The 24,493-nt window shown below is 56.6% G+C and overlaps 1 protein-coding gene across 2 annotated transcripts in view; it reads right to left on the bottom strand.

Annotated features, from left to right (window-relative positions):
* Nucleotides 1-24,493, bottom strand: part of SORL1 (sortilin related receptor 1) — a 55,293-nt gene that overhangs the window by 9,421 nt on the left and 21,379 nt on the right. For both annotated transcript variants that reach the window (XM_075442433.1, XM_075442432.1), the window contains exons 12-40: nt 22,964-23,052; nt 22,674-22,852; nt 21,189-21,375; nt 19,981-20,109; nt 19,657-19,742; nt 17,766-17,938; nt 17,426-17,557; nt 16,806-16,897; nt 16,015-16,261; nt 15,393-15,531; nt 14,530-14,703; nt 14,241-14,354; nt 13,318-13,440; nt 12,534-12,653; nt 10,097-10,222; nt 9,766-9,873; nt 9,209-9,340; nt 8,819-8,950; nt 7,981-8,115; nt 7,450-7,605; nt 6,961-7,110; nt 6,403-6,531; nt 4,783-4,909; nt 4,068-4,237; nt 3,380-3,492; nt 2,935-3,039; nt 1,909-1,981; nt 638-720; nt 250-346 (exon numbers count right to left, since the gene is read on the bottom strand). In XM_075442433.1, the coding sequence (XP_075298548.1) occupies nt 250-346; nt 638-720; nt 1,909-1,981; nt 2,935-3,039; nt 3,380-3,492; nt 4,068-4,237; nt 4,783-4,909; nt 6,403-6,531; nt 6,961-7,110; nt 7,450-7,605; nt 7,981-8,115; nt 8,819-8,950; nt 9,209-9,340; nt 9,766-9,873; nt 10,097-10,222; nt 12,534-12,653; nt 13,318-13,440; nt 14,241-14,354; nt 14,530-14,703; nt 15,393-15,531; nt 16,015-16,261; nt 16,806-16,897; nt 17,426-17,557; nt 17,766-17,938; nt 19,657-19,742; nt 19,981-20,109; nt 21,189-21,375; nt 22,674-22,852; nt 22,964-23,052 (3,820 nt within the window). The remainder of the gene's footprint in view (nt 1-249; nt 347-637; nt 721-1,908; nt 1,982-2,934; nt 3,040-3,379; nt 3,493-4,067; nt 4,238-4,782; nt 4,910-6,402; nt 6,532-6,960; nt 7,111-7,449; nt 7,606-7,980; nt 8,116-8,818; nt 8,951-9,208; nt 9,341-9,765; nt 9,874-10,096; nt 10,223-12,533; nt 12,654-13,317; nt 13,441-14,240; nt 14,355-14,529; nt 14,704-15,392; nt 15,532-16,014; nt 16,262-16,805; nt 16,898-17,425; nt 17,558-17,765; nt 17,939-19,656; nt 19,743-19,980; nt 20,110-21,188; nt 21,376-22,673; nt 22,853-22,963; nt 23,053-24,493) is intronic.

Genomic DNA, 24,493 nt, shown 5'->3' with positions numbered 1-24,493 from the left:
ACTCCCGTGTGATGAGAAAAGGCTCGCGCAGCTCAGGGGGGTAAAGTCCAAATCTGCTTGGAATCTCCAAGTTCTAAGAACAGAGGCCACTCCTGTGCTGGTTTTTCCTCCCCAGATTTACTCTTCCCCGAACAGAAGCTACTCGGTTGCCAAAAAAACTAAAAGACAACAAAAAATCCTAGACCCTTGAGTAAAACTTTCCATTTGGTGTTGACTAAAGCAGAATTCTACACTTTACACAGAAGTTACCTTTGTGGACGGACTTTTCTCCTTCTATGATCAGAGTTCTTTTTTCCTGCCTGTGTGTATCAAATGTCCAGTAGATGTCCACAACGTAACCGCTGACCTGTCGAGCAGCAAGGGTGCACAATACGAACTATCAGTTCAGCTGTTTTGGCATGCAGTGAGAGAGCCACCGCGGAAAGCCTTTGCATTGTATATTCCATCCTAATCGAGAGAGCTGGCGTGGTTGATGAGTGGTAAGAAATGATTTGGCGTGAAATAACTAGCTTCAAAAAGTAATTGCGATACTGAAACGGGTGACAGCTTATCCCATCCAGTATTTACCATTTACCCGGTGCAGGCCTTTTGTTTTTTTTTTTGATTCTGGTTTGAGAAGTAAAGTTAAAAATTTTACCTTGATATTAGTAGTCATTTTTAGGCTGAAGCTTATGGAGTCCTCGCTGTAGCTTTCAATGTGTATGACAGGTGGAGGAATGACTGGAAGGAAAGGGAAAAACAGCTGTTAGCGCGGCACAAAGAAATACAAATAAGTCATCGAAAGGGAACAGGTAAAATACAGGCTTTTGTTATGCCAGTCATCTCTCAGACCAGGCACGCCTCCCCCTTTCCAGCCCCAAGCTCGCCTGCCTCGAAGACACGCACCCCTCCGAGAAGGCCCTGACACGCATGCTGTACCTCCATCAGTTTTCCAGTCAACCGTCTCAAAGCTGCCTTATCTGGGCCTGGCTCGGCACAGGCTGGCAGCAGAGCAGTCTGGACACAGGAAGGTTACTTCTGAACTCGGTGGGACAAGCTCGTATCCCAGTTAATGGCTTCTGGCTTTCAGAGGAAGTGGTGAGGGAGGCCAGGAGCTATCGGGGGGGACAGCTGCCAAACGCTCATGCCCCATGTGAAGTAAAAGTTATTACGGTTCTTTCTACCTCTGCTTTTCTAACCATCGGGTACTCATGTGCTTCATATTATCTGAATCCGGCAATTTTAGTAGCACGGTGTTTTCTCTCCTTCCTTTATCAACAGTGAGGATGCACTTTTATCTAACAAATTAGCAGACAATTTTGACATCACAGCACAGGTTTGGAAGAAAAACGTGGCGTGAATACAAATGATTGCCAAAGGCTTTTCTACAAACGTTTCAGAGGGAAACAAATTACTGTGTTGTTTGGATTTATCTGCTGTCAGACTGTAATGTCGTGACAGTTCCTGGGAGCCTTAGCGGTCTAACCTATGTGAGGTGCAGAAACCATCATAATCATAACCTAAGAGGGAGAAGAATGAGCAAGCATCCTTTCAGGCAGTGACGGCGAAGGAGGTAGCGGTAACGTGTCTCGCTGATCTAGCCCACACCAGACCTAGGTAGGATCTAGCCTAGACAAGCCCAGGAGAGAGGGGCACCTCCTGGACAGGTCTGACGCCCGCTTCCAGGGCAGTATATCCACCCGCCACAGTGGTGAGAGGAAGAGGCAGTGACCCGTTGAGATTCGCCACTGAACTTTGAGGCAGGTCAAGTTACACAAAACAGTACACCAAAGTTGTTACATAGTGTAAAACGCTCAACGGGGAAGAATAAAGAACAAGGAGGTGGTTACGCATGCTGATGCTAACGCTTCAGGCTTATATTCTGCATTTTGCTATGGGGTCTGGGGTGACTGAAACAACAACGTTTACCTTTGTCTTTTGTGGTGGTTATGGATTTGGAATCACTCCAGTTTCCCACTCCTCGACTAGTGACCGCAGCAACCTTTCCAAATGAGAGGGTTAGTTAATATGAACAGATGTACTCCGCCAGCATTGTATAATGCAGAGAACGAGATCTGAGCAAAGTTAGGGACGTGGCAGAGCTCATGGGAAAAGGACCTTGAAGCAAACAATAGCTTAATTACTTGGCAAGAAAATGCTTATTACAGAGATAAAGCAGACTACGTTAAGTCAGTTAAAGGAATGTAAGAGGAGGGAGGTGCATCTTCTTTGCACATAAGCGCTCTGAGATCTTTACGAGGAGTCCATCAAGATCAGGAGCTTTGAACTCTATCGGTAAGAACTGCGCCGGTGAAGTCCACGTGGGCGCTGAATCCAGTTCCAAAGATTTATTTGGGAACAGATTAGTACGGGAAGGAATACCAAGGAAGGAAAGACTGGCTCCCACCGAGCCAGTGAGAATAACATTGATTCATGGGCGGGGAGAGGGGTTTACCCCACCTCCCAGCGAAGCTGCCCGAGAACCCGTGCTCCTTCAGCACGGGGAGAAGGGACAATGGCAGAGTATACATTTCCCAGGGCCCATTGCGCAGACTTTCATTTCTTATTCTTATTAGTTCTGTCTATAATTACACGGCTTCTCCCACGCGCACACATTCCCCACAGGCGCATCTGCTTCTTTTCCCAACCATACAGTAAGGACCAAATTTATCTGTGGCCCAGATCTGGTGCAATTGCAGTGACACTGGAACGGGCAATTAGTAATTTCATAACACAGCCTGGCCTTCTGGGAGAAGGAGCAAATCAAGGGCCTTAATTCAGGCCTTGAAACTGTACACATTAGCAGCGCAAATGCCAGGCCCAGATTGTGGGTTGACAGTAAAGGGCAGGATGTTAACAACCTACTTTTTTAGCAAGTACGTGACTGTGCAGGACTTGGACTATCTAGTGAAAAGTAATGAGAGCGTGTATAGATAGCGCTTTGAAAATACTCACTCTAACTGTGTAAAACGTGTTGACCTGTAAGTTCTTGATCTCGGTGAAGTTCTTGGTGGTTCTAAGGGACGACCACTCCTTAGATCCACTCCTGCTGTATTCCACCTAGAAGAACCAAAACAAGGGATGAGGGCTCCACAGTCAACAGGGCCACGGGGTGACAGGTCACCCTCCATCAAAATGTCAGTAGAAAGAAGTACAACAGTTGAGAAAGGGAGCCAGGAATGAAATGATGAACTTGAGGGCTGTGTCGCTACCTACAGCCCTGCAGCATTTCCTCTCCCAACTCGCCTGACGTGCTCAGCAGATATCCTCCACAAAATGTCCTATTCCTGGCCCGCCCCCTCTGCAGAGAGAGCCGTCTTCAGAAAGGCCAGCCGCCCTCAGCAGCCTTCCCTGTCCCACCACCGATCTCGACTCGGCCCCGTTGCGCAGCAGGACTCACGATGAATTCCCGTATGAGGCCGTGGGCGTTCACGGGGGGACTCCAGCAGCCCATCACCACTCCTTCAGCTTCTTTTTTCAGGGACAGCTGAAGGTTGAAGGGAGCATCCGGTACTAGGGAGAGAAACAGAGGTGTTAGTGACAGTCGCAGTTGAGTTCACAGGGAAAAGCAGGGTCTCCCTGAAAGGCTGGGACAGAGGGGGAACGGCCAAGCAGTCCTGGCTCACGGGACATGTCCTCTTCCCGTAGCCGTGTCCCGAGTCCCTTTCACCTCCCTCTGGAGCAATGAAGCCCTTTTTGTAACTGCGGTGACGCTAGGATTTCGCCAAGCTCTTTGCTTTGTTTTGCATCCCTTCCCCCACCTGACCTCCGCTCTGCAGCTAGAAGGATCTTGCTCCTTGCGTGTGGTAGCGGACAGTTGCACAGGCTCAGCACTTCACTAGGAGCAGACCTGAAATTCCCAAGGATATTAAACCGCTAAGTGACGGGGAAGAAAGAGGGCCGGGAGGTGACTCCGTGCAGGACTGACTCTAGGCAGGGAACCCGCAGCCCTTTTTCCCGGTCCAGCGCAATTCCCAGGCCTGAGCAAGGACTCCTTTTGTTCGTAACGGGGTAAGTCCGCGCTATCTACTATCTAAGCCAAAGCGGCATGCATCGGGTCACTGATACGACCGTGCGGGTCTGCTTACGTCCTTCGGGTGCCCGGAGGGTGATGAAGTCGTTGGTGTTGTAGACTCGGCTGAGACACTGCACTTGGACTTTCACCTGATAGGTGCAGTCAGGCTTGAGGACTTTCAAAACGCTGTTGGTTTTGTTGCTGTGGGTTTCCAAAATCTTCCATATGCCTTCACCGACCATCCTGCACGAGAGTCGCGCCCATCCCGTCAGGACAGCGTTTAGTCACAAAGAGCGAAACCGCCTATCTGTATGTTGAGAGCTTGCTGCTTAGGTTTCTTTCGGGTAAAGCCACACCACCGGCTTGAAAAGATGCTCTTTGAAAGCCCAAACTAAACAGAGCTTAGTGACTCACAAGCACCATCCTCTGAGGTTTTCTATAACTGCTGGGTTCTAATTCCTCGACTTTGTTCTCATTGTTAGCAGTCCTACAGACGCAAGGCCCGAGCGGAACAAAACCCCCGAATGTAGCTACGTGACCGTCTGAGTAAAGAATCGGGGAGGAAACAAATACGGCTCTTCACAAACGCCCCTAGTTACAGCTATTTTGGGTCTCCTTTGCAACCAAGCATTAGGTTTTCCGAGCAGAACTAGGCTGCACAGCTCTCTGTCTTACAGGCCTGAATCTGTACGGCACTTTGCTGTAAATACAGTCCCTGCGCTCACGCCTCTCCTAGCTTTCGCTCGATACGAATAGCAACGGGCCACGCGGTGTAACGGGCGGCGTACCTGTAATAGACGTTGTAGACACAGGAGGTTGAGGACATTCTTTTTGGCCGAGCCCACGTCAGAGTGACATCGCCAGAGAAATCGGCCATCCACTGGAGGTTCTGGACTTTGTACACGATGGTGTCATCTAAGCAGGCAACAGGAAATGTTAGTCTGTCGGAGGGAAAGCAGCCCTTTGCCCAGAACAGAAACAGGAGTCATGTTTGTAGCACAGACAACACGCGGAGGTACAAACCGTAATAGGAGTGCAGAGAGTATTTGCACCATTCAAATTAGATGTGTAATGTAGGCGGACGCTACCAGCGGAGAAGAGCGGGCTTGTCAGAAGGCAGTTCAGAGCAGGAACATAAACCTGGGGCTCCTAGCTCTCCCCAGAATGTCTCGGTTGTCTGTATGCTGCATCATGCAAGCATCCCCTTTCCCCCAGGAAAAGATAAAAGCGCGGCTGTTTTTGAAATACTCTTTAACAGTATTTTGGAAGCGTATGAGTGCAAACTCGTCCGTGCCAGCTAAGTCCCTCTTCTACTCGTGCGATGCACCTGCGCGGTCACTGTAAGCCATCCAGGGCCTTTCTTTGTGTGCTTTTCCTTATCGCGTCTCGCGTGCAGCCGAAGGACCCGAGCGAAGGCTGGTAATTAAGGCGGGAGTCTGGGGATTGCCTTGACGTGAGCTGTGCGGCTGAATCGCCGCCCGACCTTGGCAGAGGCACGTAGGGGATAACAGCACCGTGAAATCAGCGCCAGCAGTGGTGGGGACGCGGGGTGCTTATCTGAAACAGCGCAAATCCATGCCCTGCTCTCTCCCTTTGGGGACCGCGTGTCGGAGCCCACATCCGAGTGCCGTGGCCTTGCCCCGCGCGGGTGCTCAGCTTCATTCCCAGTGCTGCGCAGAAACCAAGCGGAGCGGAGCCACACTGCTGCCGCTTCGCTTTGCCTAACCAACTCGAAATGAAACCCAGCAGGCACGCGGGTCCACGCACAGGCATGGCAACGCAAGCTGTCCAAGGGCAAAGAGACGCTTTCCCCTTGGCGCAGCAGCCGAGCCGTGAACCTCCGCAGCTCCTTCCCCCTCCCCTGGACCTACCAGCCTCTCCCAATCAATATTTAATTAAAGAACGAAAAGCAGACTGATGCTCAGACCCCCAAGCAGTGCAGCAGGAAAGCAGCTGAAGCTCGCGGCTGGCCAGAGACAGCGATTGATCGCTGTTCTCTGCCCAGGGCGCGCTGCGGCGTGCATCCCACCTGCCTCCGCGAGGCCACCGAAGGCCAGCGTGGGAGGACGAGTGATGGTGGCGGGGCACGTGCCTTGGCTCCCAGGGTCACTCCGCAGAGGAGGGCAGAGCCAGAGACCGTGGGCCGCGTAAAGTAGACAGCTTTTCTCCCACCCGTCCTAAAGTTGTTGTGTTTGTGTCTGAGGCTGCTGGAGGACAAATTGCCAGCGTAGAAACTGGCCGGGAAGTTTGTCCCAGCTGGTTATAAATGGGTGAAGGGGTAACTTGGGCAACTGAAGAGAGGCAGATACGTCTAGGACGTTGTGAATGAACGGCCACGTGCTCGGGAGAGCAATTCCGAGTGCTAGCACAGATCAGGGCGTGTGAAACGGGACCGGGCTGCTGCTTACCGGTACAGTTCCTCTCATCGCTGCTGTCTGAGCAGTCCAGATATCCGTCGCACCGCTCTGTCGCCATAATGCAGGCTTCTTCATCCTCGCACTTATAACCATTAGGGCACAACAGGCTGCCGTGAGTAGCTGAAAGAGGCGGAACGGTTTCAGGACTCGGGGCAGGAGGGTCCCCTCGCCGGTGCCGGCCCGTTGGCAATGCCAGCGCTGGCACCGCCGCTTCCAAAGCAGGCTGGCGCTGGGGCGGGTGGCTGTCGGGGACGGAGCCCGGGCAGAGCGTGTCAGTCACAGGGCTGTCTCGTTCTGGCTGCGTCTTCTGGCACGATCGCACGCGGTGGGCTCAGAAGAACCTGCAGCTTATCCCACTCCAAACAGCCGCTGGACTTCTAACGGGACCGGCGCCGGCTGTTTGGCCTTTTTATTCCTTTTCCCCACGGTAATTCTGCATTTACCGCCAGGATTTCACCGGCACCAAAACTCCTCGGTGGCTTCCCCGTCCTCCCCACGGGTTCCCCCTGGAAAGAGCCAGGCGAGACGCCCTCCCCCGCCCGCACTCACGGCAGCTCCTCTCGTCCGCGCCGTCCTGGCAGTCCCGCCGGCCGTCGCACCGCCTCCAGTTGGGGACGCACTCGCGGGGCTGCTGGCACTCGAACTGGCCCCTGCCGCAGCGGCCCGGGGGCGCCGGGGACGCGGCCGTCGCGCCGGGTCCTGCGGGCGGCGGCCGGTGAGAGCACGGCCGGGGCCCGCCCGCGGGCCGCGGCTCCGCTAGGGGGCGACCTCCGCCCGCCCGGCGGCCGCGCGGCGCTGGGGAGGCGCCCGCTGCGCCGGCCGCGGCCGAACCGGAACCCGCTCGCCGGCACCCCGTCCCGCCCTCGGGGGCCCTCCGGACCCCGTCCCGCCGCGGAAGCTCCGACCCCAGGGAGAGAGGAGGCGGTGGGCTCTGACCCCCGGGCGTGATTTAACCCTCTAACCCGGCAAGGCTCGGAGAGCGGAAGGCCTTGCAGGTGTGACCCTACCGAAAAAGGGGCGAGGAAGAGCGAAGCTTACGCGAGGTGGGGCAGGCTTCCTCGTCGGAGCCGTCGGCGCAGTCCTTGTACCCGTCGCAGACCCAGCTGTTCGTGATGCAGGCACCGCTGTTGCAGCGGAAGTGGTTGGGCAGACACGTCGGTGGGATGGACGTAGTGATGGGATGCACCGGAGAACCTAAAAATGCACCGTTTGCAGCCGGATGGAGCGCCGGTCGCCTGCGCGCGGGCTGTAAGCTGCGCCTGCTCCCAGCAGCCCGACAGCCGCTGCCAGCGGAGGGAAGCGGGGAGCAGGAAAGGCATTTCGAGCCCGGTATTTTTATCTCTGTTGTATCTGCACAGCTCCTAATCAGGATTTTAAAAACCACAGACTAAAACAGAGGCCCGAGTGGGCGCGCACAGCCCACGGTGGGTTTTTGGAGCCACGGGGGCTGGCGCAGGCTGTCCCCAAGCAGCCCTGCGGGGAGGCAGCTGATGCTGAGAGCGGCCCTTCGGTGCGCCGCGGCCCAGCCTCGGCCAGGGCTCCTGCAAGCAGAGCGCCGAGCACCCTTACCCTCGCACTCCTTCTCATCGGACCAGTCCCCGCAGTCGTTCTCCTTGTCGCACTTCCATCGGTTGGGGATGCAGTGCCCGTTCCCGCACTGGAACTGGTAGTACCGGGAGCAGTTAGGAGCCTCTGTGGGGTTTTCTGACAACGAGAGAAGAGTCCCACGAGCCCCAGAGTTACCTCGCCAGTCTTGAGTGCGGCTGAGGTAGGGGAGCACCTCTGGCCAGGCTACGGCTATCTGTTCCCCCGAGCAGCACAGGCAGGGCCCTTTGTCTTCTTCTCCAGCATCCCCATTCCTTGCAGCCCTCACTAGCTTGTTCCCACTGCTATTACATCTGCGTGCCGGGTGCTCCATCGCCAGACACCGCCTGTGATCTGAGAACCAGAGCTGATGGCAAAGTTCAGACAGAGCACGGCAGAAACGGCGACGCAAACCCTGCAACTCTGAAATGAAGATGCAGCTCCTTCGTCTGGCTGGCTACAGCTCCTACAGCTACCGAGGGAACAGTGGTAAATATTGAGTTTGGCTGAAAATTGCCTGTCTGCTCTGGGCTGGGAATCTGTGGAGTAAATATGGTCACGTACGACTTCGTCAACCACGAGATGTGCCAGCCGTATAGGATTGTCAGCGTGCTTCAGTGTACCCGCTTACAATATGACAATGACACCGATCTCCATGTAAGGCACTCTGCAATGTGCAGGTGGAACGCTACGCATGCACGTGGTATGTACACACATACGCGCATGAGTGCATATACAAAACATAAAGAAGAGGGCATGCTCCTGAAATTCAAAGGAGGCTGGAGCTACGGTGACAAGAGACCCTGAGGTAGCGCTCACTCACCACAGTTTGCTTCGTCAGAGTAATCGCCACAGTCATCCATCCCATCGCACTTCCACACCAGGCTGATGCACACGCCGTTCTGGCACTGGAAGCTGAACTGGTCGCAGGTCCGGTGGAACTCGGGGTCCTGGGCTGCAGGGGTGGCACGGAGAGACATCAGAGTTTTAGCGTAAAGACCAAGGGTTTGGGGGAAGCTCACCATTGAGGAGGAAGGACGGAGCACACTCAGGCAGTCATGGATTTAGAAGCAGAGCGTTATAGTCCAGAGCCACCTTCTCAGGAGACCTGGCAGCTTTCCGGTCCCCTGGGGAATGCACTCTCCTCTCCGTGTCTCTGGTGTCATTCTCTGTCCAACCCTCTTTTTGCAACGATGTGCAATATCACACTTACAGCAGCCAGCATAGTTGGAATCCTCATCCGATCCGTCTCGACACTGGATGATGCCGTCGCACACCATGGAGTGGAACAAGCACTGCTGCCGGTTCTTGCACACGAAATCCATGTAGCGGGTGCACAGGGGTTCTGGAGAAATGGGAGGTCGGGAGGGGAGGAGTTGGCACCTCTGCTGTCCTTGGCAGCGGGAACGCCACCTGCCGCGATACTGCACAGACCCAAGCGCAGCGGCCGGATTCTAGGAAGTTATAGAAAGTTTCCCGGACAAATGGGTCGAGCTCTGTCCCTGCGCAGGCGCCAGGAAGGGTCTGGTCACCTCCCTGAACACAGCTCCCCACAGCACGCCCTCCCCGTCCCTCACAGCCCTGCCTACTGCGCCCTTGGCTGACGCTCGCAGACCAGCCCATTTCCCAAGGGGCTCGTGAACGCTAACTAAGGCTTTCCCGTTATCTCACCGGGGCTGTTCTCCCAGCAAGACAGGCTTTGGCAGACTGTGAAGGCTGCCAACCCTCGCGGCCGGCGCCCTGCCAGCTCCCCACGGCCCCGGTACTCACCGCAGTGCTGCTCGTCCGAGGCGTCGGAGCAGTCGTTGATGCCGTCGCAGTGTTTGCTGGTTGGGATGCAAGTGCCATTCGGGCATTGGAAGCCGTTGCACTTTTTTTCTGAAATTCAGAATCGGTGGATGTTGTCTGGGTTTTTTTTAAAGCTGCCTTTAGTTAGCTACAAAAAAACATGGCACAGCCCCCGTTGCCTTCTCTCTGCGTCCAGCTGCTTTTGGAGGGATGGGGATCGTCCCCCTGAGTTTGGCGCAGGTTTATCTCCGCGGGTTTGTAGAAACCCCTCCCGCCCCGCGGCAGAGCCCCCTCGGCACGCGTCGCTCGTTACCGCAGTTGGCGGGGTCCTCGTCGGAGCCGTCCTGGCAGTCGGCGTCGCCGTCGCAGGCCCAGCGCTGCGGGATGCAGTGGCCGTTCTGGCACTGGAAGCTGGAGGCCTCGCAGGTGTGATATACTGCTGAAACCAGAGCCGGGGCCGACCGCCTGAGCGCGGGGTGCCGCCGCCCCCCGCCGAGCCGCGGCACGCGTCGAGTCGGGCCCCGCCGCCACGCACCCCTGCTCCGTCTGCCCGCACCGGGGCTTCACGCCGCGGCAGGTCCCGGCACCGAGCGCAGCTCCACAGCACGAGCGACCGCCCTGTGGGCCCCAGGCAAGGGATTGCCGGGAGTCCCCGTTCCCCTCGGTCACGCCGTGGTCTTTTTCTCTCTGTGCCGTGCTTGCTCACAAGCCTGCTGTGCCTCAGGAAAGGCTGTCGGAGGCTAGCGAGCGCTCCTAAAGCTCTCCCCAAGTCAGGAGCCTCTTCCCCTTTGATCTCGGTCCTCGGTGCGTGCAGGAAAAGGGGATGCTGGTGGCGTCTTGCCAGGGATGGCAAGAAACATCACAGCGAGCGAGCAAGCCTCGGTGGAGCGACAGGGTCCCCCGTGCAGGGCAGGACAGACGCAGAGACAGCCTTCCATTAAGGCAGGCAAGGCTTTTCCGTGTTGCCAAAGCAAAACAGAAATACAATTCTCTTTGGGTTTCCAACAGAGTGGGGCCCTGGCTTTCCTGATGCTCCTGTCACAAAAATATCATAGAATCACAGAATCGTTTGGGTTGGAAGGGACCTTTAAAGGCCATCTAGTCCAGCCCCCCTGCCACGAGCAGGGACATCTTCAACTAAATCAGGTCCCTCAGAGCTCTGTCCAATCCGACCTTAAATGTTTCCAGGGACGGGGCCTCGACCACCTCTCTGGGAAACTTGTGCCAGGGTTTAACCACCGTCATTGTAAAGAATTCCTTCCTTATATCCAGTCCGACTGTACCCTCTTTCAGTGTGAAACCGTGACCCCTCGTCCTGTCACAACAGGCCCTGCTAAAAAGTGCGTCTCCATCTTTCTTATAAGCATCCTTTAAGCACTGCAAGGCCGCCATCGGTCTCCCAGGAGCCTTCTCTTCTCCAGGCTGAACAGCTCCAAATATCAGCAAAATATCTGCCTGTGGGGTATCTTGGTTGAAGCCCAGGCGACGTTGTCATTTGAGAGAGGAATACCGCTCTTCATCCAGGAGAGCACTCGTCGTTATCGAGAAGAAAAGCAACGTTCAACTTAATTAATTTGCATGCTACTGAATTTTAGGTGAGCGAGCGACATTCACTTGCAGATATTTCACAATGCTGCAGTCTCGTGGCAGTAATATTCTATTAGGTATTCAGTGTGAAATGTAATTATTTTAGATAAGAGCAATAATTGAAGCCGGTGAAGTCAGATGAAATGTTTCTCAAATAATTGTGATCCTCTTAGATAATTTCAACTGTAGGCTTTACACGCCCGATACGCTTTTTGAAGTAGGTTCCTTTCCTGTGTTAATTCTCTCTGGAGAAACTCGTATGCGAGATAAGTGATCCCAATATAAATTAAACCTTCTTACACCCTCGGAATACTAACGGCCAAGATCCCCAGTGCCACGCCATAAACCCCGTATGCTCGAGACACAGCAAACGCCGTGGGGGACGAACCCACGGGAGCTCGGAGGCCTGCAAAGGATCTCCTAGACCCTCGTGCCAGAGCCCCACGACAGCAGCCAGCCCTCTGTCTGTCCCAGCGGCTCGGGGGCTGCAGCCGGAGCAAAGCCGCTGCCGGTATCCGGGCTCTGACGGGCTGAGCTCAGTCGCGTGGCATGGAAACCACTGCTTTTACCTTGAAATATCCCGCGTATTACTTTACAAGTACGATCTTATGCCTTTCAGTGGTGGACTGAAGTGCTGCCTACTCTCAGAACTCGCTTCTCGGGCAAGTACGTAGTTTTTTGGCTTGTTTGTTTTTCGGGTGTTTTGTTGGTTGGTTGTTTTTTAATGGAGAAGACCAGTACGTTGTTATCTGTTGGCATTTCTAACGAGGGAAGGTGTCTGTCTGGGTGTTAACTGTAGGGTACTGCTGACGGAAATTGCTTTTACCCTGTGGTGCTAAGGACGGTTGAGCGTTGTGACTTTCAACCGCGAGGCTCACGGGTGTGGGACTTGCTGCACAGGAGGCGTAAACTGGGAACAATACTATTTCTGGCAACCGGGTTGCATCAATAAGAGTGGCAAGCCAAAATAAGAAACCCTTTGCCTTTGGAGCATTACGTCACCCCGAGCTGAGCCGCGGGCTGCCCGGCTGCCTTGCCGGGGGGGCTCAGCTAACGAGCAGAGAAACTGAGGCACGAGACTTGGGTCAATGCCTTACAGCACCTCAGGCTTTAAGCAGTGAGTGTTTGCAACTGAAGGTTATGGATGGCATCAAAGCGCTTACCGGTGCAGTTTGCTTCATCCGACCAGTCCCTGCAATCGTTATCACCATCACACATCCAGGAGAGACGAATGCACATCCCCGAGCTGCAGCTGAATTCATCGTGTCTACACCGGTGAGCCTCTGCAAACAAGCGCACGCGGTTCAGATGCTGTCGGGGCCGGGGAAGAGGAGCGGAAAAACTTCACACGGGCTGTTGACCGAGGAGAGGAGGCTGGTATCTCAGAGGCGACTGCCCACATAGCCTTGCAAAGCACACTTGTCTAGAAAGCACGTTTGCCTGCCTCGTCCCTAGCCCTGAATGACCAAGAGCTACCGCCTTGATGTTTAGCAGCCTCTTCTCTCCTGCAGCTCAGAACCCGCCTCTCCGAATCGCTAAGCTGAAAGTGGATGGCCACAAACATTGCAACACTGAGCGACCCACGCCTGCCATGCGCTCGCTGGGCAGCCGCGCAAGGTCAGCTTGTAATCTCGACCAAACACTTGGCTTCGGGTCCCAGGAGAGCCCAAGGAGCAGAGCGGGAGAGCTGGATCATAACGGCACAACGCGCTCTCGGCTGGACCACAGGGAGGGGGAGAACGAGCGTCGTTCTCCTCTCCTGTCCCCCCTTTCCCAGTACGTATGAAACGATGGGAGGAGGCAGTTGGTAGCCGGGATAAACAGGGAGATCTGGCGAAGCGGCGTCTCGCCCTACAGCGTCTACGAGTAGTGCCCTGCCTCGCAATACTGCTGGGTTTTCCACCCTTGCACGGACACAGGGAAGGCGGTTTAAGCGAGGGCACTCACCGCAGCGACTTTCGTCGCTGTTATCTCCGCAGTCGTCCTCCAGGTCGCATTTGTAGGACAGCGGGATGCAGGTCCCCGAGCCCTGGCAGCGGAACTGGGTCTCGGCATCGCACACGGTGGTGGCTAATGTGGCGGAGAGGAGGAGGAGGAGGTCGAGGGTATGGTTAGTTAATGGTTCCTGCCACCCAAGCGTGTGCACTTAGGGCAGGGAATTGAGGGGAGCGGGACAGCATCCTGCGAGCTTGGCTCCGTGCAGCCTGAATTACGGTAATTGCCTGTTATTGTCGTAATTAAGCACTCTGCGTAAAGCGGAGCAGGGAGGTGTTAGCTGTCTGTCCAAGGATGCTGACCGAAGTCTGCCACGTTCACTCAGAGGCCAGGGGCCTCCACCGACTCCTAACTTTAAACCCAGCCCTTTTTCCACGGTGCCCTAATTCAAACCCTGCAGGCTCTGCGAAGCCACGTAACATCTGCCCCTCCCTCAAGCGCTGGCAGTCCCTAATTGTACTCGAAAAGGTGACCGCCATTTTTAATGTGTGAACTTGATTTACTAGTTCAACGAGAGGCCCACGGCTGCCCGACGAAGAGAGAAAGTCACCTTCTGTGTGCACCCTTTTCCCTGCCATTGGCTGTGCCCTCAATTAGGTTCAGAAGACAATTACTGCAAGCGACAAACATGCGTCCTCACAGGAGGGCTGCTATCGGTCTCACCGAATTTTAGACGCTTGGACCCGAGCTAGTCGAAGGGGAAATATCGGCCCTTGCAGGACACAACTCACGCGACCAGACACGACTCACTGCACGCCCCGAGCGCCTCTCGCTCTCCTGGACTATGAAGGGAGCGTAGCCCATCGGCTCGGGTGCGACGCCGACACAGCAGACATCTAAATTGGGACGGGCGAATGCCACAGCGGGACACTTACGGCAGTTCTTCTCATCGCTCATGTCCCCACAGTCATTATCGTTGTCACACTGCCAAATGCTGTTTATGCAGTTCCCATTGAAGCATCTGTACTGGTTCGGCAGACACGTGTTTTCTGGTGCAAAAGGGAAAACAAAAACGAGCTGGCATCAGGCATGACGGCGCGCTTTTGGAAGACAGGCCGTACTCCTCCTCGCCCAAGGGGCGGCAGAAAGGTCGAGCTGACCTCTCGCAACGGCAGCAACCTCCTCTCAACATGCGGCAGCAGCCAGAACCGAGCGCGGTGTTACCTTCCTTCACGCAAGTGTTGTTCTTCGTGAGGTAGCCGTGAGGACAGTCGCACTTCACCTCCCCTGTGGGCAGCACGGTGCTGGACACCCCCTCGGGACACTTGCAGCTCCTGCCGTTGTTCGACTTGGGCAGGCAGAGCAGGCTGCAGGGCTTGGCGATGCAGGCGTTCTCCCCTGGCACGAGGAGGGGCAGGAAGGGGACAAAGTCAGGACGGAGGGCTGGAGACACCGCGGGAAGCCAGATTTCGCCTACCATCCGAGGCTATGAGGTCAGCCCCCCGTACGGAGCCAGCTCTGCAGCGCCGAGTGCTGAGACTGGCCTTAGAAACGCAGAGAGCCATCTGCTCCAGCGATCTCAAGGGCCTTAAAGGTCCTCCCAGTCTCTCGCAGGCTGCCGACTGACAAAGCCCTTTGATGGTCTTACACCCATCGGAAAATGAAGCCAATCCCTTCAGCGCGTTCGTTATGCAGGGGCCGCCGCTACCTTATTGCAGCCCAGAGTAAGCAGAGGACAAAGTTATGCAGCTCTGAGACCCTGTATTTTTTGGGGATCGTACAGCACTTTGCACGGGAAGACCACGGACTGGGACCTCAACTACGAGGTGCCACCCCAGCCGAGCGCTCTACGGGCTCTCCCCCGACAAAGGAGTGTCTCTCTCGGCCGCCAAGAAGTCAGGCGCAATGCTAACGAAACACGTTCCTTGCCGCAGCGCCCGAGTGCTTCAGACCCTGCAGGAACGGGGATACGTTCAGGCTCACGAAATGCGAGCTGGGAAGGGCCAGCGGCCTGGGAACCTGTGCATAGGGGGGATGAGCGCATTTCTAAGTAGCAGGAAAGATCACGTGCGCACTCACACGATTACCTGTTGTTTTTCCTCTGTAAAAGATTTTCATATCCATGATCCCATTTAATCGGCCGACTAAGATCTCCATTCTAGAGCCGCTGGTTTTGGATGCTCGGAAAATACTCAGCTGTGACCAGTCGTTCCAGTAGATTTCATTCTGAAACACAGGCTTTGCTCTCAGCGCGAGGAGCAGCGCTGGCGGGGCCGTGCTCGTCAGCGGTTACCTGCACTCAGCCCCCCTAACCGCCTGGAAGAGCGGGGCAACCGACATCGCCGAGACTCCCCAGCCCAAGAGGGGGGAAGATGAGGATGACCCGGGCTGGGATTTGAACGGGAACGGAAGCAATGGACACGTCTGCCGGGCGGCACGCAGTCTGGGGCAGACAGCGCGGCGCAGCTGCTCGGGAAAGCTGCACGTCTCCTGGATGGCGGTCCCGGTTTCAACTGCACCCGCCTGCTCGTTTCAGGGGTGTGTGGGAATGTGCCGGAGCAGAAAGAGAGCGAGCACCGTGCCAGCTCCTGCCCTCCGAATCCAGCGTGCTCGATGCTCTTCTGCCGCCCGCCCCATACGCGCAGCAAGCTCCGAGCGTGTCTGCTACGGAAACGCATACCGACGGGAAACGAGTCGCCGCACGCTTACCTTAAACACTGCAATAGCGTAGGGGTGAGGGAGGCCGTCCAGGATCACGGATCTCCGCAGCCCATTGAAATCGACCCTCTCGATCCTGTCCATATAGGCTTCGGTCCAGTAGATCCAGCGGTCATCCACAGAAATGCCGTTTGGCCACCGCACGCCCTCCGAAACGATGCACCCGGCCGAGGACCCGTCCATGTCGCTTCTGTAAATGCCGGCTCTGGAGTCTCCCCAGTCTGTCCAGAACATCAGCCTGACGACAGGCAGAGAGGTCATTCGAAATAAGAACAGAACAGCTCACGAAAAGGGAACGGGTTGTGAAGCAGAGGTGTGAATACTTGACATTCCACTTCTCTTGCGAGACGTGCCTTTGGAAAGGGAGCTCTCTGCAGTTCTAATGAATATCACCAGCAGATCTGCGAGCGGCACAGAGGCTCACCGAGCTGCGGGTTCTGTGGTGCGAGTGCAGCTGCAGGTTAACTCGCTTCGAACTGCTTTGCTTTAGCGCCGGCGGCTAACGGCAGCTCAGGTTTGTCAGCGCGATGTTTGCAGCGCAGCAGCCGTGGCAAAACCGTACTCGGAAAGACAGAACTTACATTTGGGTCTCGACTTGGAGTACAGCTCAGTTTCGCGCGTATCGCTGCAGCTCGCCCCACTGAGCAGACCAGTTTTACTGGCCGGTAAAGCTGCCGACTAGCAAATCGGTACGGGTAGGAAAATAGCAGTTAAATCGAAAGGGACAACACTTTGCGATCTCTGCTCCGAGGAGGCAATACTCGCGATGCTTTCTTTCTTACCCGTCTCGGGGAACCAGAGCGAGTGCTCTGGGTCGTTCCAGTATCGAGGAATTGAGGACGGTGAACCGCAGGTCTCCGTCTGGCTTGGCAACCTAGCGGCGTAACCAAAAGCAGGAGGGGTGCGTTGACTGCCGGCAACGCAGGGGGCAATCGCGCTCGTCAAAGTTACATGAAATCTGTGGCAGGTAATTACTGCTCCCTAATAAAACAGCTGCCGTGGGCAGAGGGAGCAGTTACTGTGAGGCCGGCGATAAAAGAGGACAGACCGATGTATTCATCGACATTGCCGTGCGTCCGAGCGAGCAGCCGGCTGCCGCGGCGCTCTGTCCGTACCCCGTCCCGGCTCTGCGTCCTGCGCGAGGCTGTTGCTTCCCCACCCCCCCCATTTCTGCCGCACGATTCGGCCTCGCTAACTGACCTCGGTTTCAGTACGCAGGGCCGAATGTTATCACAGTCTGCTTGCATTTAGACCCAATCGAGTGGCACGTGGGACGAGGTTCAGCGTTCAGTGACGCCCCCCAGCAAGGAGGCTTCAGGGCAGCGGCCACCCTAGAGCCTGGTCGCCTCAGAGACGCGCTGACGCAACCACCCCTTTGCAGCAGGGGTGGGCATAGCCGTACCTCGATTTTGGGAACGCCGGCATTGACCCAGTACAGCAACTGACCGAGCGGTTCAAAGGCCAAAGCTTCCACTGTTTCCAGCCCGGTGCTCACGATTATTTCTTGCCCGGAGCTGCCGTTGAGACAAAGACGCTGAAAAAACACCCACAAAGTCAAAACACGAGATCAGGAAGTTCCGCTGCCTCAAGGTGAGCGCGGTCAGGCGTGCGAGGCGAGCTGTAACCGACAGCTCGGAGAGGAGGAGGAGTCCCCAGGACAAACACTTGTATTTCAGGGCGTGTACGCCCCGGCGCGACACGGGCGGCCGGCACCGCGGCGGCCTCTCCGCTCCCCGTCTCACCTGTATCATGTCGAGCGTGATGTCGGCCCAGTACAGGCAGTTGTGGTCGTAGTCGAAGTCCAGGGCGACCGCCCCTCGCAGCCCGGCCAGGGGCAGCTCCTCGCTGACGCCGGAGGCGAGGTCGTAGCGGTGGATGGAGTAGGGGGTGGCATAGAGAATGAACTCGTTCTCCTCTGCAGGAACAGGGAGCGCCTTGTTTAGACGCCTCTGGCCGTTTCGGGCTACTCAGGGCGCAAAAAGAAAACGCCAGGTATTTTGTTCTTACCCCCGAGCAGACATTTTAGGACCTCGGAGTGAGGGAGGCAAAGGCCCTTTGACTCGGCGGGATTAGGTTAACGAGAACGCGCTAATAGCCTTACGCGGGTCCCGAGCGCACTCGTGCTCGGGAACACGCTGCGGCCGTTGTTTGTTCCAGGGCCTGAAGGAGGAGGTAAGGACGGCCAAAGCCATCGTGACCCCTTGCTTCCCACGTTAGCGTGGCACAAATGAGAAACAAGAGACCGATCTCCCGTTCCTCAAAAAGCTCATGACAAAGGCGGGAGCGATGTAAATCTGCGAGCCCTAGGGGACGCCGGCAGCGCAGTAAACATCCCAGAGCGGGTTTTGTTTCTAATTTGCGCCGAATCCGGTGTAATGGGATCCTGGACCGGGACAAAGTCTCCCGGGCATTAGTACGCTACAGGTCAAGTCCAATAATGCTATTTCTGAGTAAAGCTAATGTCAGTAAGTAACTCTGGCTGTGCATCCCTAATGAGATCATACGGAGATACGAAACAGATACCGTACACGAAAGCGTTACCATGGCGCGAGCCAACACGTATCCGGAGACGATCAGCAAATACGCTGGGAACACGGCACTTCAAAGCCCAGCCCCGTAGGGACCGCAGGTTTATTTTTCAGTCTGCAGGGCCCTTCTCAGCACGACTAACGCAGCCCTCCAAATAGCTCAGGAGGGCTCGGAGGGGTGAGTAACGTGTCGCTTCTGAACGAGGAGGAAATCTAAGCATGGCATTGGCGTGAATCCCAGCAGAGGGAACGCTTCCCCAGGCACCCGCCGGGCCGTTTAGCACCCGGGATATCTTTCGCGCGCTGACAAATCTTAGGACGGTGCGGGGAAGCCTTCACGCTGGCAGGGCTGGCTGCTCCGCAGCCCTGTGGCTCTGCTCAGCCACGGCCCCGGGCTCGCCCTGCCCGCTGCGCCGGCTCGGCCGCCCCATCCCTCACGCGAGCCTTTTCCCCGTCTCAGGCTCGCTCTCGAGCTGCTGTGCGGCAGCACGCTAATCACGCAGCCCATGACGGCAGATGAAATTAAAGCTGTAATGAGCAGAATGCAAATCACTTTGCCAGCGCGGGGGCGCGAGACCGTTTCGGTGCCTCGCGCGTTTGAGAGGAGAAAATAAGGACGGAGGCAAAGCCTGGTGGGCACGGGCACGAGGACCGAAGGGCAGCATCTTCCCTGGTCTGGCCCTAAATAGCCGTCATTCAACCGCGTGCAGTGGCCTGTCTCAGGGCGGTACCTTCCCAAGGGTTTCCCCAGGACTGGGGAGCATCCGTGATCTAATTCCTGTCCGAGCCCGCTAGGGTGAGGATGCAATGGAGATAAGAGGGTTCCTGCCCGCAGCCTGCTCTGAGGGCTTCAGCCTCGGGCGACCTCAGGAGCAGAGAGGGCTCTGCTCCGCAGGCTGGAGCTGCTCCCGAGCGGATCCCTCGGAAGCTCCCCGCGCCCTGGCCGGGACAGACGACGGACTTGGAACCGACCGAGGCATTTCAGCTCCCGCGTCGTAGGTTTTGTCCGAGAGCCCTCTGGGAATTTGCGCGTGGTCCCTCGGGCACCAGCCCAAGGTTTTCCGAATGCAGCCCTTGTGCGCGAAGCAATCCTGTACGTACTCACCAGCGAGCGGGCACGGTACCAGCTCCCCTTCGAGCCGCGACTCGATGTCTCCACCTGTACAAGTGTCCCCAGAGATCTTCCGGTAGCTGCAACATATCCAGCCAGGCAGCTTATTTGATGCAAACTGCTAACACGCCACCACGGGCAGCTAGAATAAGCCGCGGTGCTGAGCCGCAACGTATGCCCAAACGTGCAATTCGTTGACTGCCACTCAACGGGCATTAGCGTGTGGTTTTTGCAGGTGGCGGTGGTTTATTTTTATCACCAATAACACAAATCCCGGCATTCGAAGGACCGGGTTCCCCTCCCGAGTACAGCACATACCCTCGAGTCTTCCTGTAAGTGGAGCCCACGGGGCAAGGGACCGGCGGGTCGTACGGTCTCCCGGCGAATTCGGGGTCAGGGACGCAAACTTCTAACGATAAGTCGTCGCTCAGTTTAAAGCCAAAATCGCTGCAAGGAGAAGAAAGACGTAAGGAAGGATGGGGGAGAAGGAAAACACGCAGCCACGCTATACTCTTACTCTGCTCTATGTTTTGCATAGAAGTGGTAAGAACCCAAAGTATCTCAGAAGTCCATTCATTTATTAGCAGTATCTAGCTGCATAGTAATAGCTTAATAGCCAGACAGCTTCTGTCTCCCGGATGTTTCAGGAACATTCTGCGCATAAGCCTGCCGGTGGCCGAGCAGACCAGGGTGGGTTAGGCAGCAAGGCACGGCTGAGCCAGGGCGTCCCGAAAATCTGGCCGCAAGCCCCAGTTTTCCTGGCAGCTGGCTCAGGCCACAGGTCTGTCTCTTGGCTCTTTTGGGGGGGAGTTACAGCGCGTCTGTTCGTTGGGAAACGCTGGCGGAAGAGGTTATGTCGGTCTGACTTTGCAGGGAGCCCAGGGCTGCGATTCGGAGGCAGGAATCGGATCCTGCCAGCCCTACCCTCAGTCTGCTCACAACGAGCTAGACTCGGTCTCGGTCTCGGGACCGGACGGGCAGGTCTGGACCCGCGTCCTTAACTGCGTGCGCCGGGCACTCGAGCAGCCCGGCCGCGAGCTCTGCGGAAAGTCCAGTCCCTGACAAGCAGATCACTTCTTAACCCCACACCTTTGCGTCTGAGTGCCAGAGCGTTTCCCAATCCCAAGAGCTGTACCATGTCGGCAACGCGCACGTTTCAGATAAAATGATACGGCAGGGCAGTTGCGTCCCTGTAGCTAAAGGGTCACTAACCATTTTAGTGGAGGATGCCCGTACGTGATGGGAAACGGTCCACCGTCATTTGGAAGAAGGTGATGGATGAACAGTACTTTCCTCCTCTATAGAACCCTTCGGAGGCTCCCGAAAGCCTCCGAAGGCATCAATGAAGTCTCGTGCCCCCTTATTAATGACAGCACATTTTCAGTCTATGTAGTTTCCTCTGTGCTGTAACATCAAGCAGTGCTATAAAGGGCTAAGTACATTGGACGTTTGTTGGCTTTGAGCGACTGGTCACGGATTTAGCTCTGAATTACAACCCAGACTAAAAGAAAGTAATTGGTATTTACCATTCAAAGTCTTCCCTTGTACAAGAGCAGTTGGAGACCATGACAGGCCTGTCAAAATCTTCCCCGTTGAAACAGGTCGCGTGAGGAGTCCTCCTTTTGAAAACGCTTTTATGCCCCAGTAAGCATTCATTGCCTCGCTCGTCGGAGGGTGACCACAGTTTGTAGTCGTTCTCTGTGCAAGGGACGCCTAAGAGAAGCAACGAGGTTGGGGTAAAGAAAGGCACGGTCCTTGCGGCACCCCAGAGCAGAGGCCTAAAATCCAGAGAGCCGCAGAAGTCTCTCGGTCACCGCTGCCGACGCGTGCCCAGCGACAACGTGCAAAGCACAGTATCCCGTCCCGTGCCGCATGCCGGGGACCCGAGGGACGCAGAGAGCCTTGCTCTCGGAGCATCGAGACCCGGGATGCTCGGAGGGAGGGCGGGCGCGCTGGCACCCAGCCGTGCACCACGATAATGCCCGCCGCCCCTTCTCTCTCGCCGCCCTCCCCTGGCACGGAACGAGTGCTTTCCCCTGATGGCCAGGCTTTAGCCCAGGCCTGAAAAAAACGGCAAAGCAGACAGCCTTCCAGCTCAGAGCGTGCGGCGGCACTCGGTGACAGGAGGCAACAAGCAGCGCCGTCGCGGTGACAGTGAATTTGCGACGCCTCATTTACATGAAGTCGTTCTGGTTACCAAACAGATCTGTTTCTCACAAAACGTCAAGGGAATCGGTTAGAAATTTTAGTCAAGCAAATTCCTCTGCTGGGTTTAACTGCTCTTTGATTAAAAGGCTGCCTTGCAATCAAAGCTGAAATGGGTTATAAAACATTCATAGGCACAAGCCTTCACAAGGATTTTTTTTTTTCCGCTTTCCTTTTCAAGAATTTCCTCAGTGAGGAGGGAGGGGATACGGGGAACGCGCAGGGGACGGGAGCGCCTTCAGCAGCCGCGTCCATGCGGACGTGAGAGGCGAGGGACGGGGCACCCGAACACGGACTTTGGTACCGCAGCGCCCCAGGAGATGCCCTCTCCCCCCTCGCTCCCGTGGGACAGCCAGGGCAACGGGCTCTGCTGCTAAGAGGACCTGAGGGCATCTCTCCGGGGTCTCTTTGTCTTGGAAAACAGGATGGAGGGCGAGAGCAACCGAGGCTGGCTCTGCGCTCGATTTGTATTTAGGCACCCAACTTGTCGCGCTCCTCAGTGGGACTGTGAGAGTTTTAGATGACTCAATAGTTTGGTACATAGCCCGAGGTCTCCAGGTTGTTCTGGGCTTCCAAAAAACTCTCCCGTGCCCCTTCCTCGCTCCCAGCCCCCCGGAGATGGTACGGCAAGATCCCACCGGCACCCGCAGGGCTGCTCGGGGCAGGCTCTGCAGCGGGGGGGACCGGCCGGTTGCCGGCGAGGGCTGATTAGCGTGCGTGACCCGCAAAGCTGCGGTTCGGCGACAGGACAGCTCTCCCCCCGGCACAGCCAGCGTCAGCGGTGGCTCTGTCGCCCGTCCCCTTACCCAGCACGTCAGTGGTGTTGATCTGCAGTATCAGCCAGCTGTGGCCATTCTCTTTGTAGGAGCCGAAGATGGTGAATATGGTGCTTTTCTCGCCGGGCTCGGTAAGCAGGCCGTACACAAACACCGGCTTCTCGGAGAAAGTGAACGTTTTCCAGGTTTCCCCTTCGTTTGTGCTGTACCTGGAGAAAGAGGATTGGGAGAGCTGCTGGGACGGGTCCCGCCCGCCGCGGGGGGCTCTCTCCCGGCCCCAGCCCGAGTCCCAGAGGCAATGCCCCTGCCCTGCCCCTCACTTGAGCTGGTCGGTCTCGGTGCCTTGCGCGATGGCCACCAGAATGCCGCCGTGGTCGCCCCAGGTGTAATAGTGAGGTCCGGACAGCGCCTGGAAGAGAAACGGTGCCGAGGGGTGCGTCAGAGCCGCGCTGCATTACGGCAAACGCTTGGCGGGAAAGCGTCCTTCGTCAGAAACGCTGCCTGACCCGAGCTAACGCTCTGGGTCGCCTGGGCCGACTGAAGTATCTGAGGGCCCCAGAGATTCAAGCGTTTATGGGCCAGCATGTGCTGTTAAGAGCAGCCAGACCAATTGCCCCCAGCGTTCAGCCGTGTTTAAGAGCGGCACGGCACTCCGGACTCCGCTCCTCCCGTGCGAGCCCCAGAGAGAGTTCATACATTCGCCTTGCAGAAAGAAATTTGTACGTCGCGCTCATCTCCAGCTCTACCTAGCGACCACCGACACCAAATCACCTTTGCTTTCCTATCCAGGGAGCCCAGCGCAGCTCGGGATGAAAACAGAGAGCATGTACGTGCCCGACTCTGCTCGCAGCACACGCGAACGCACGCGGGGACGCTCCTGCACGGGGCAATGAATGCTTTGTCTCTGTCTTTCCCGCGCTGCGAGACCGTACCGATGATCAGGAGAGCAACGAGCCTCCCAGCCTGCTGCTTGCCAAAGCCGAGCGGCAGGCGTTGGGCTAAAGCCTCTGAGCTGAGCCACCTCAGCGCCGGGTCGTTCCGCGCCTCCGCTCGCAAGACAAAGGGCCTGAGTAAGTCAGGAGCTGGGCTTTGTGAACCGTGGGGCAACGCTTCCTCGGCCGCTTTTAGTTGCGCTTCAACGCAAACCTGCCTGCGCGCCAGGGGAGGTTGGCACCTGAGAGTCGCGGCTTTCGGGCGCCCTTCCCAGCCGTGAGCCCTCCCGTCTTGCCGCCAGGCTCCCGCAGGGAGAGACGCGGTGTCCCCAGGGCCGCCCCCCAGCTGAATTTCGGAGGCGCCCGCTCTCGGCCGGGCCGGCCTCTGAGCCGTCGTCAGCTTTGGCAGCAGCCAGACCTGCGGCGCGGCCCCACGGCCGCTGCAGCTGCCCAGACGTTAACCCAGCCCGCGCAGCGCTGAGGGGAGGAAAAGGAGGCCATGTAATTCACGGGATCACATGGCTTGCAGAAGTTGACATACCGTATTACACTCACAGCGGAACGCCCAGGCAGACCACAAATACCGCCACGGTCCAGAACACCCACTTTGTAAACAGCATCAAACTCCCCGCAAACCGAGGGCTACATCCCAGTTTTCTGGAAGATGCCGGAGCCTCTCCAGACAGTCTCCCGTACCAAGTCCCGGCTGTCAGTCCCGTGTAAAAGGGGCCAGACGCCTCACGCCAGCGGGAAGTCCTGCCACGCGAGGCAAAGAAATAGAGGGAGCGCTCCCCCATTGGAACCCACCGCCTTCGCCACGAGGCTCGTCTCCAAGCCCGCTCGCGCCTGCTCCTTCATCAAAAGACCTTTTTGCCCTGGTCTCGAGGGACATTCAGTGCTTTCCAGTTACAGCTCTTG

This window comes from Opisthocomus hoazin, chromosome 24, assembly GCF_030867145.1.
Source record: "Opisthocomus hoazin isolate bOpiHoa1 chromosome 24, bOpiHoa1.hap1, whole genome shotgun sequence".
In the NCBI taxonomy this organism is placed as follows: domain Eukaryota; kingdom Metazoa; phylum Chordata; class Aves; order Opisthocomiformes; family Opisthocomidae; genus Opisthocomus; species Opisthocomus hoazin.
The sequence above is the reverse complement of the archived record's forward strand: the minus strand, read 5'-3'. Positions and strand labels throughout refer to the sequence as shown.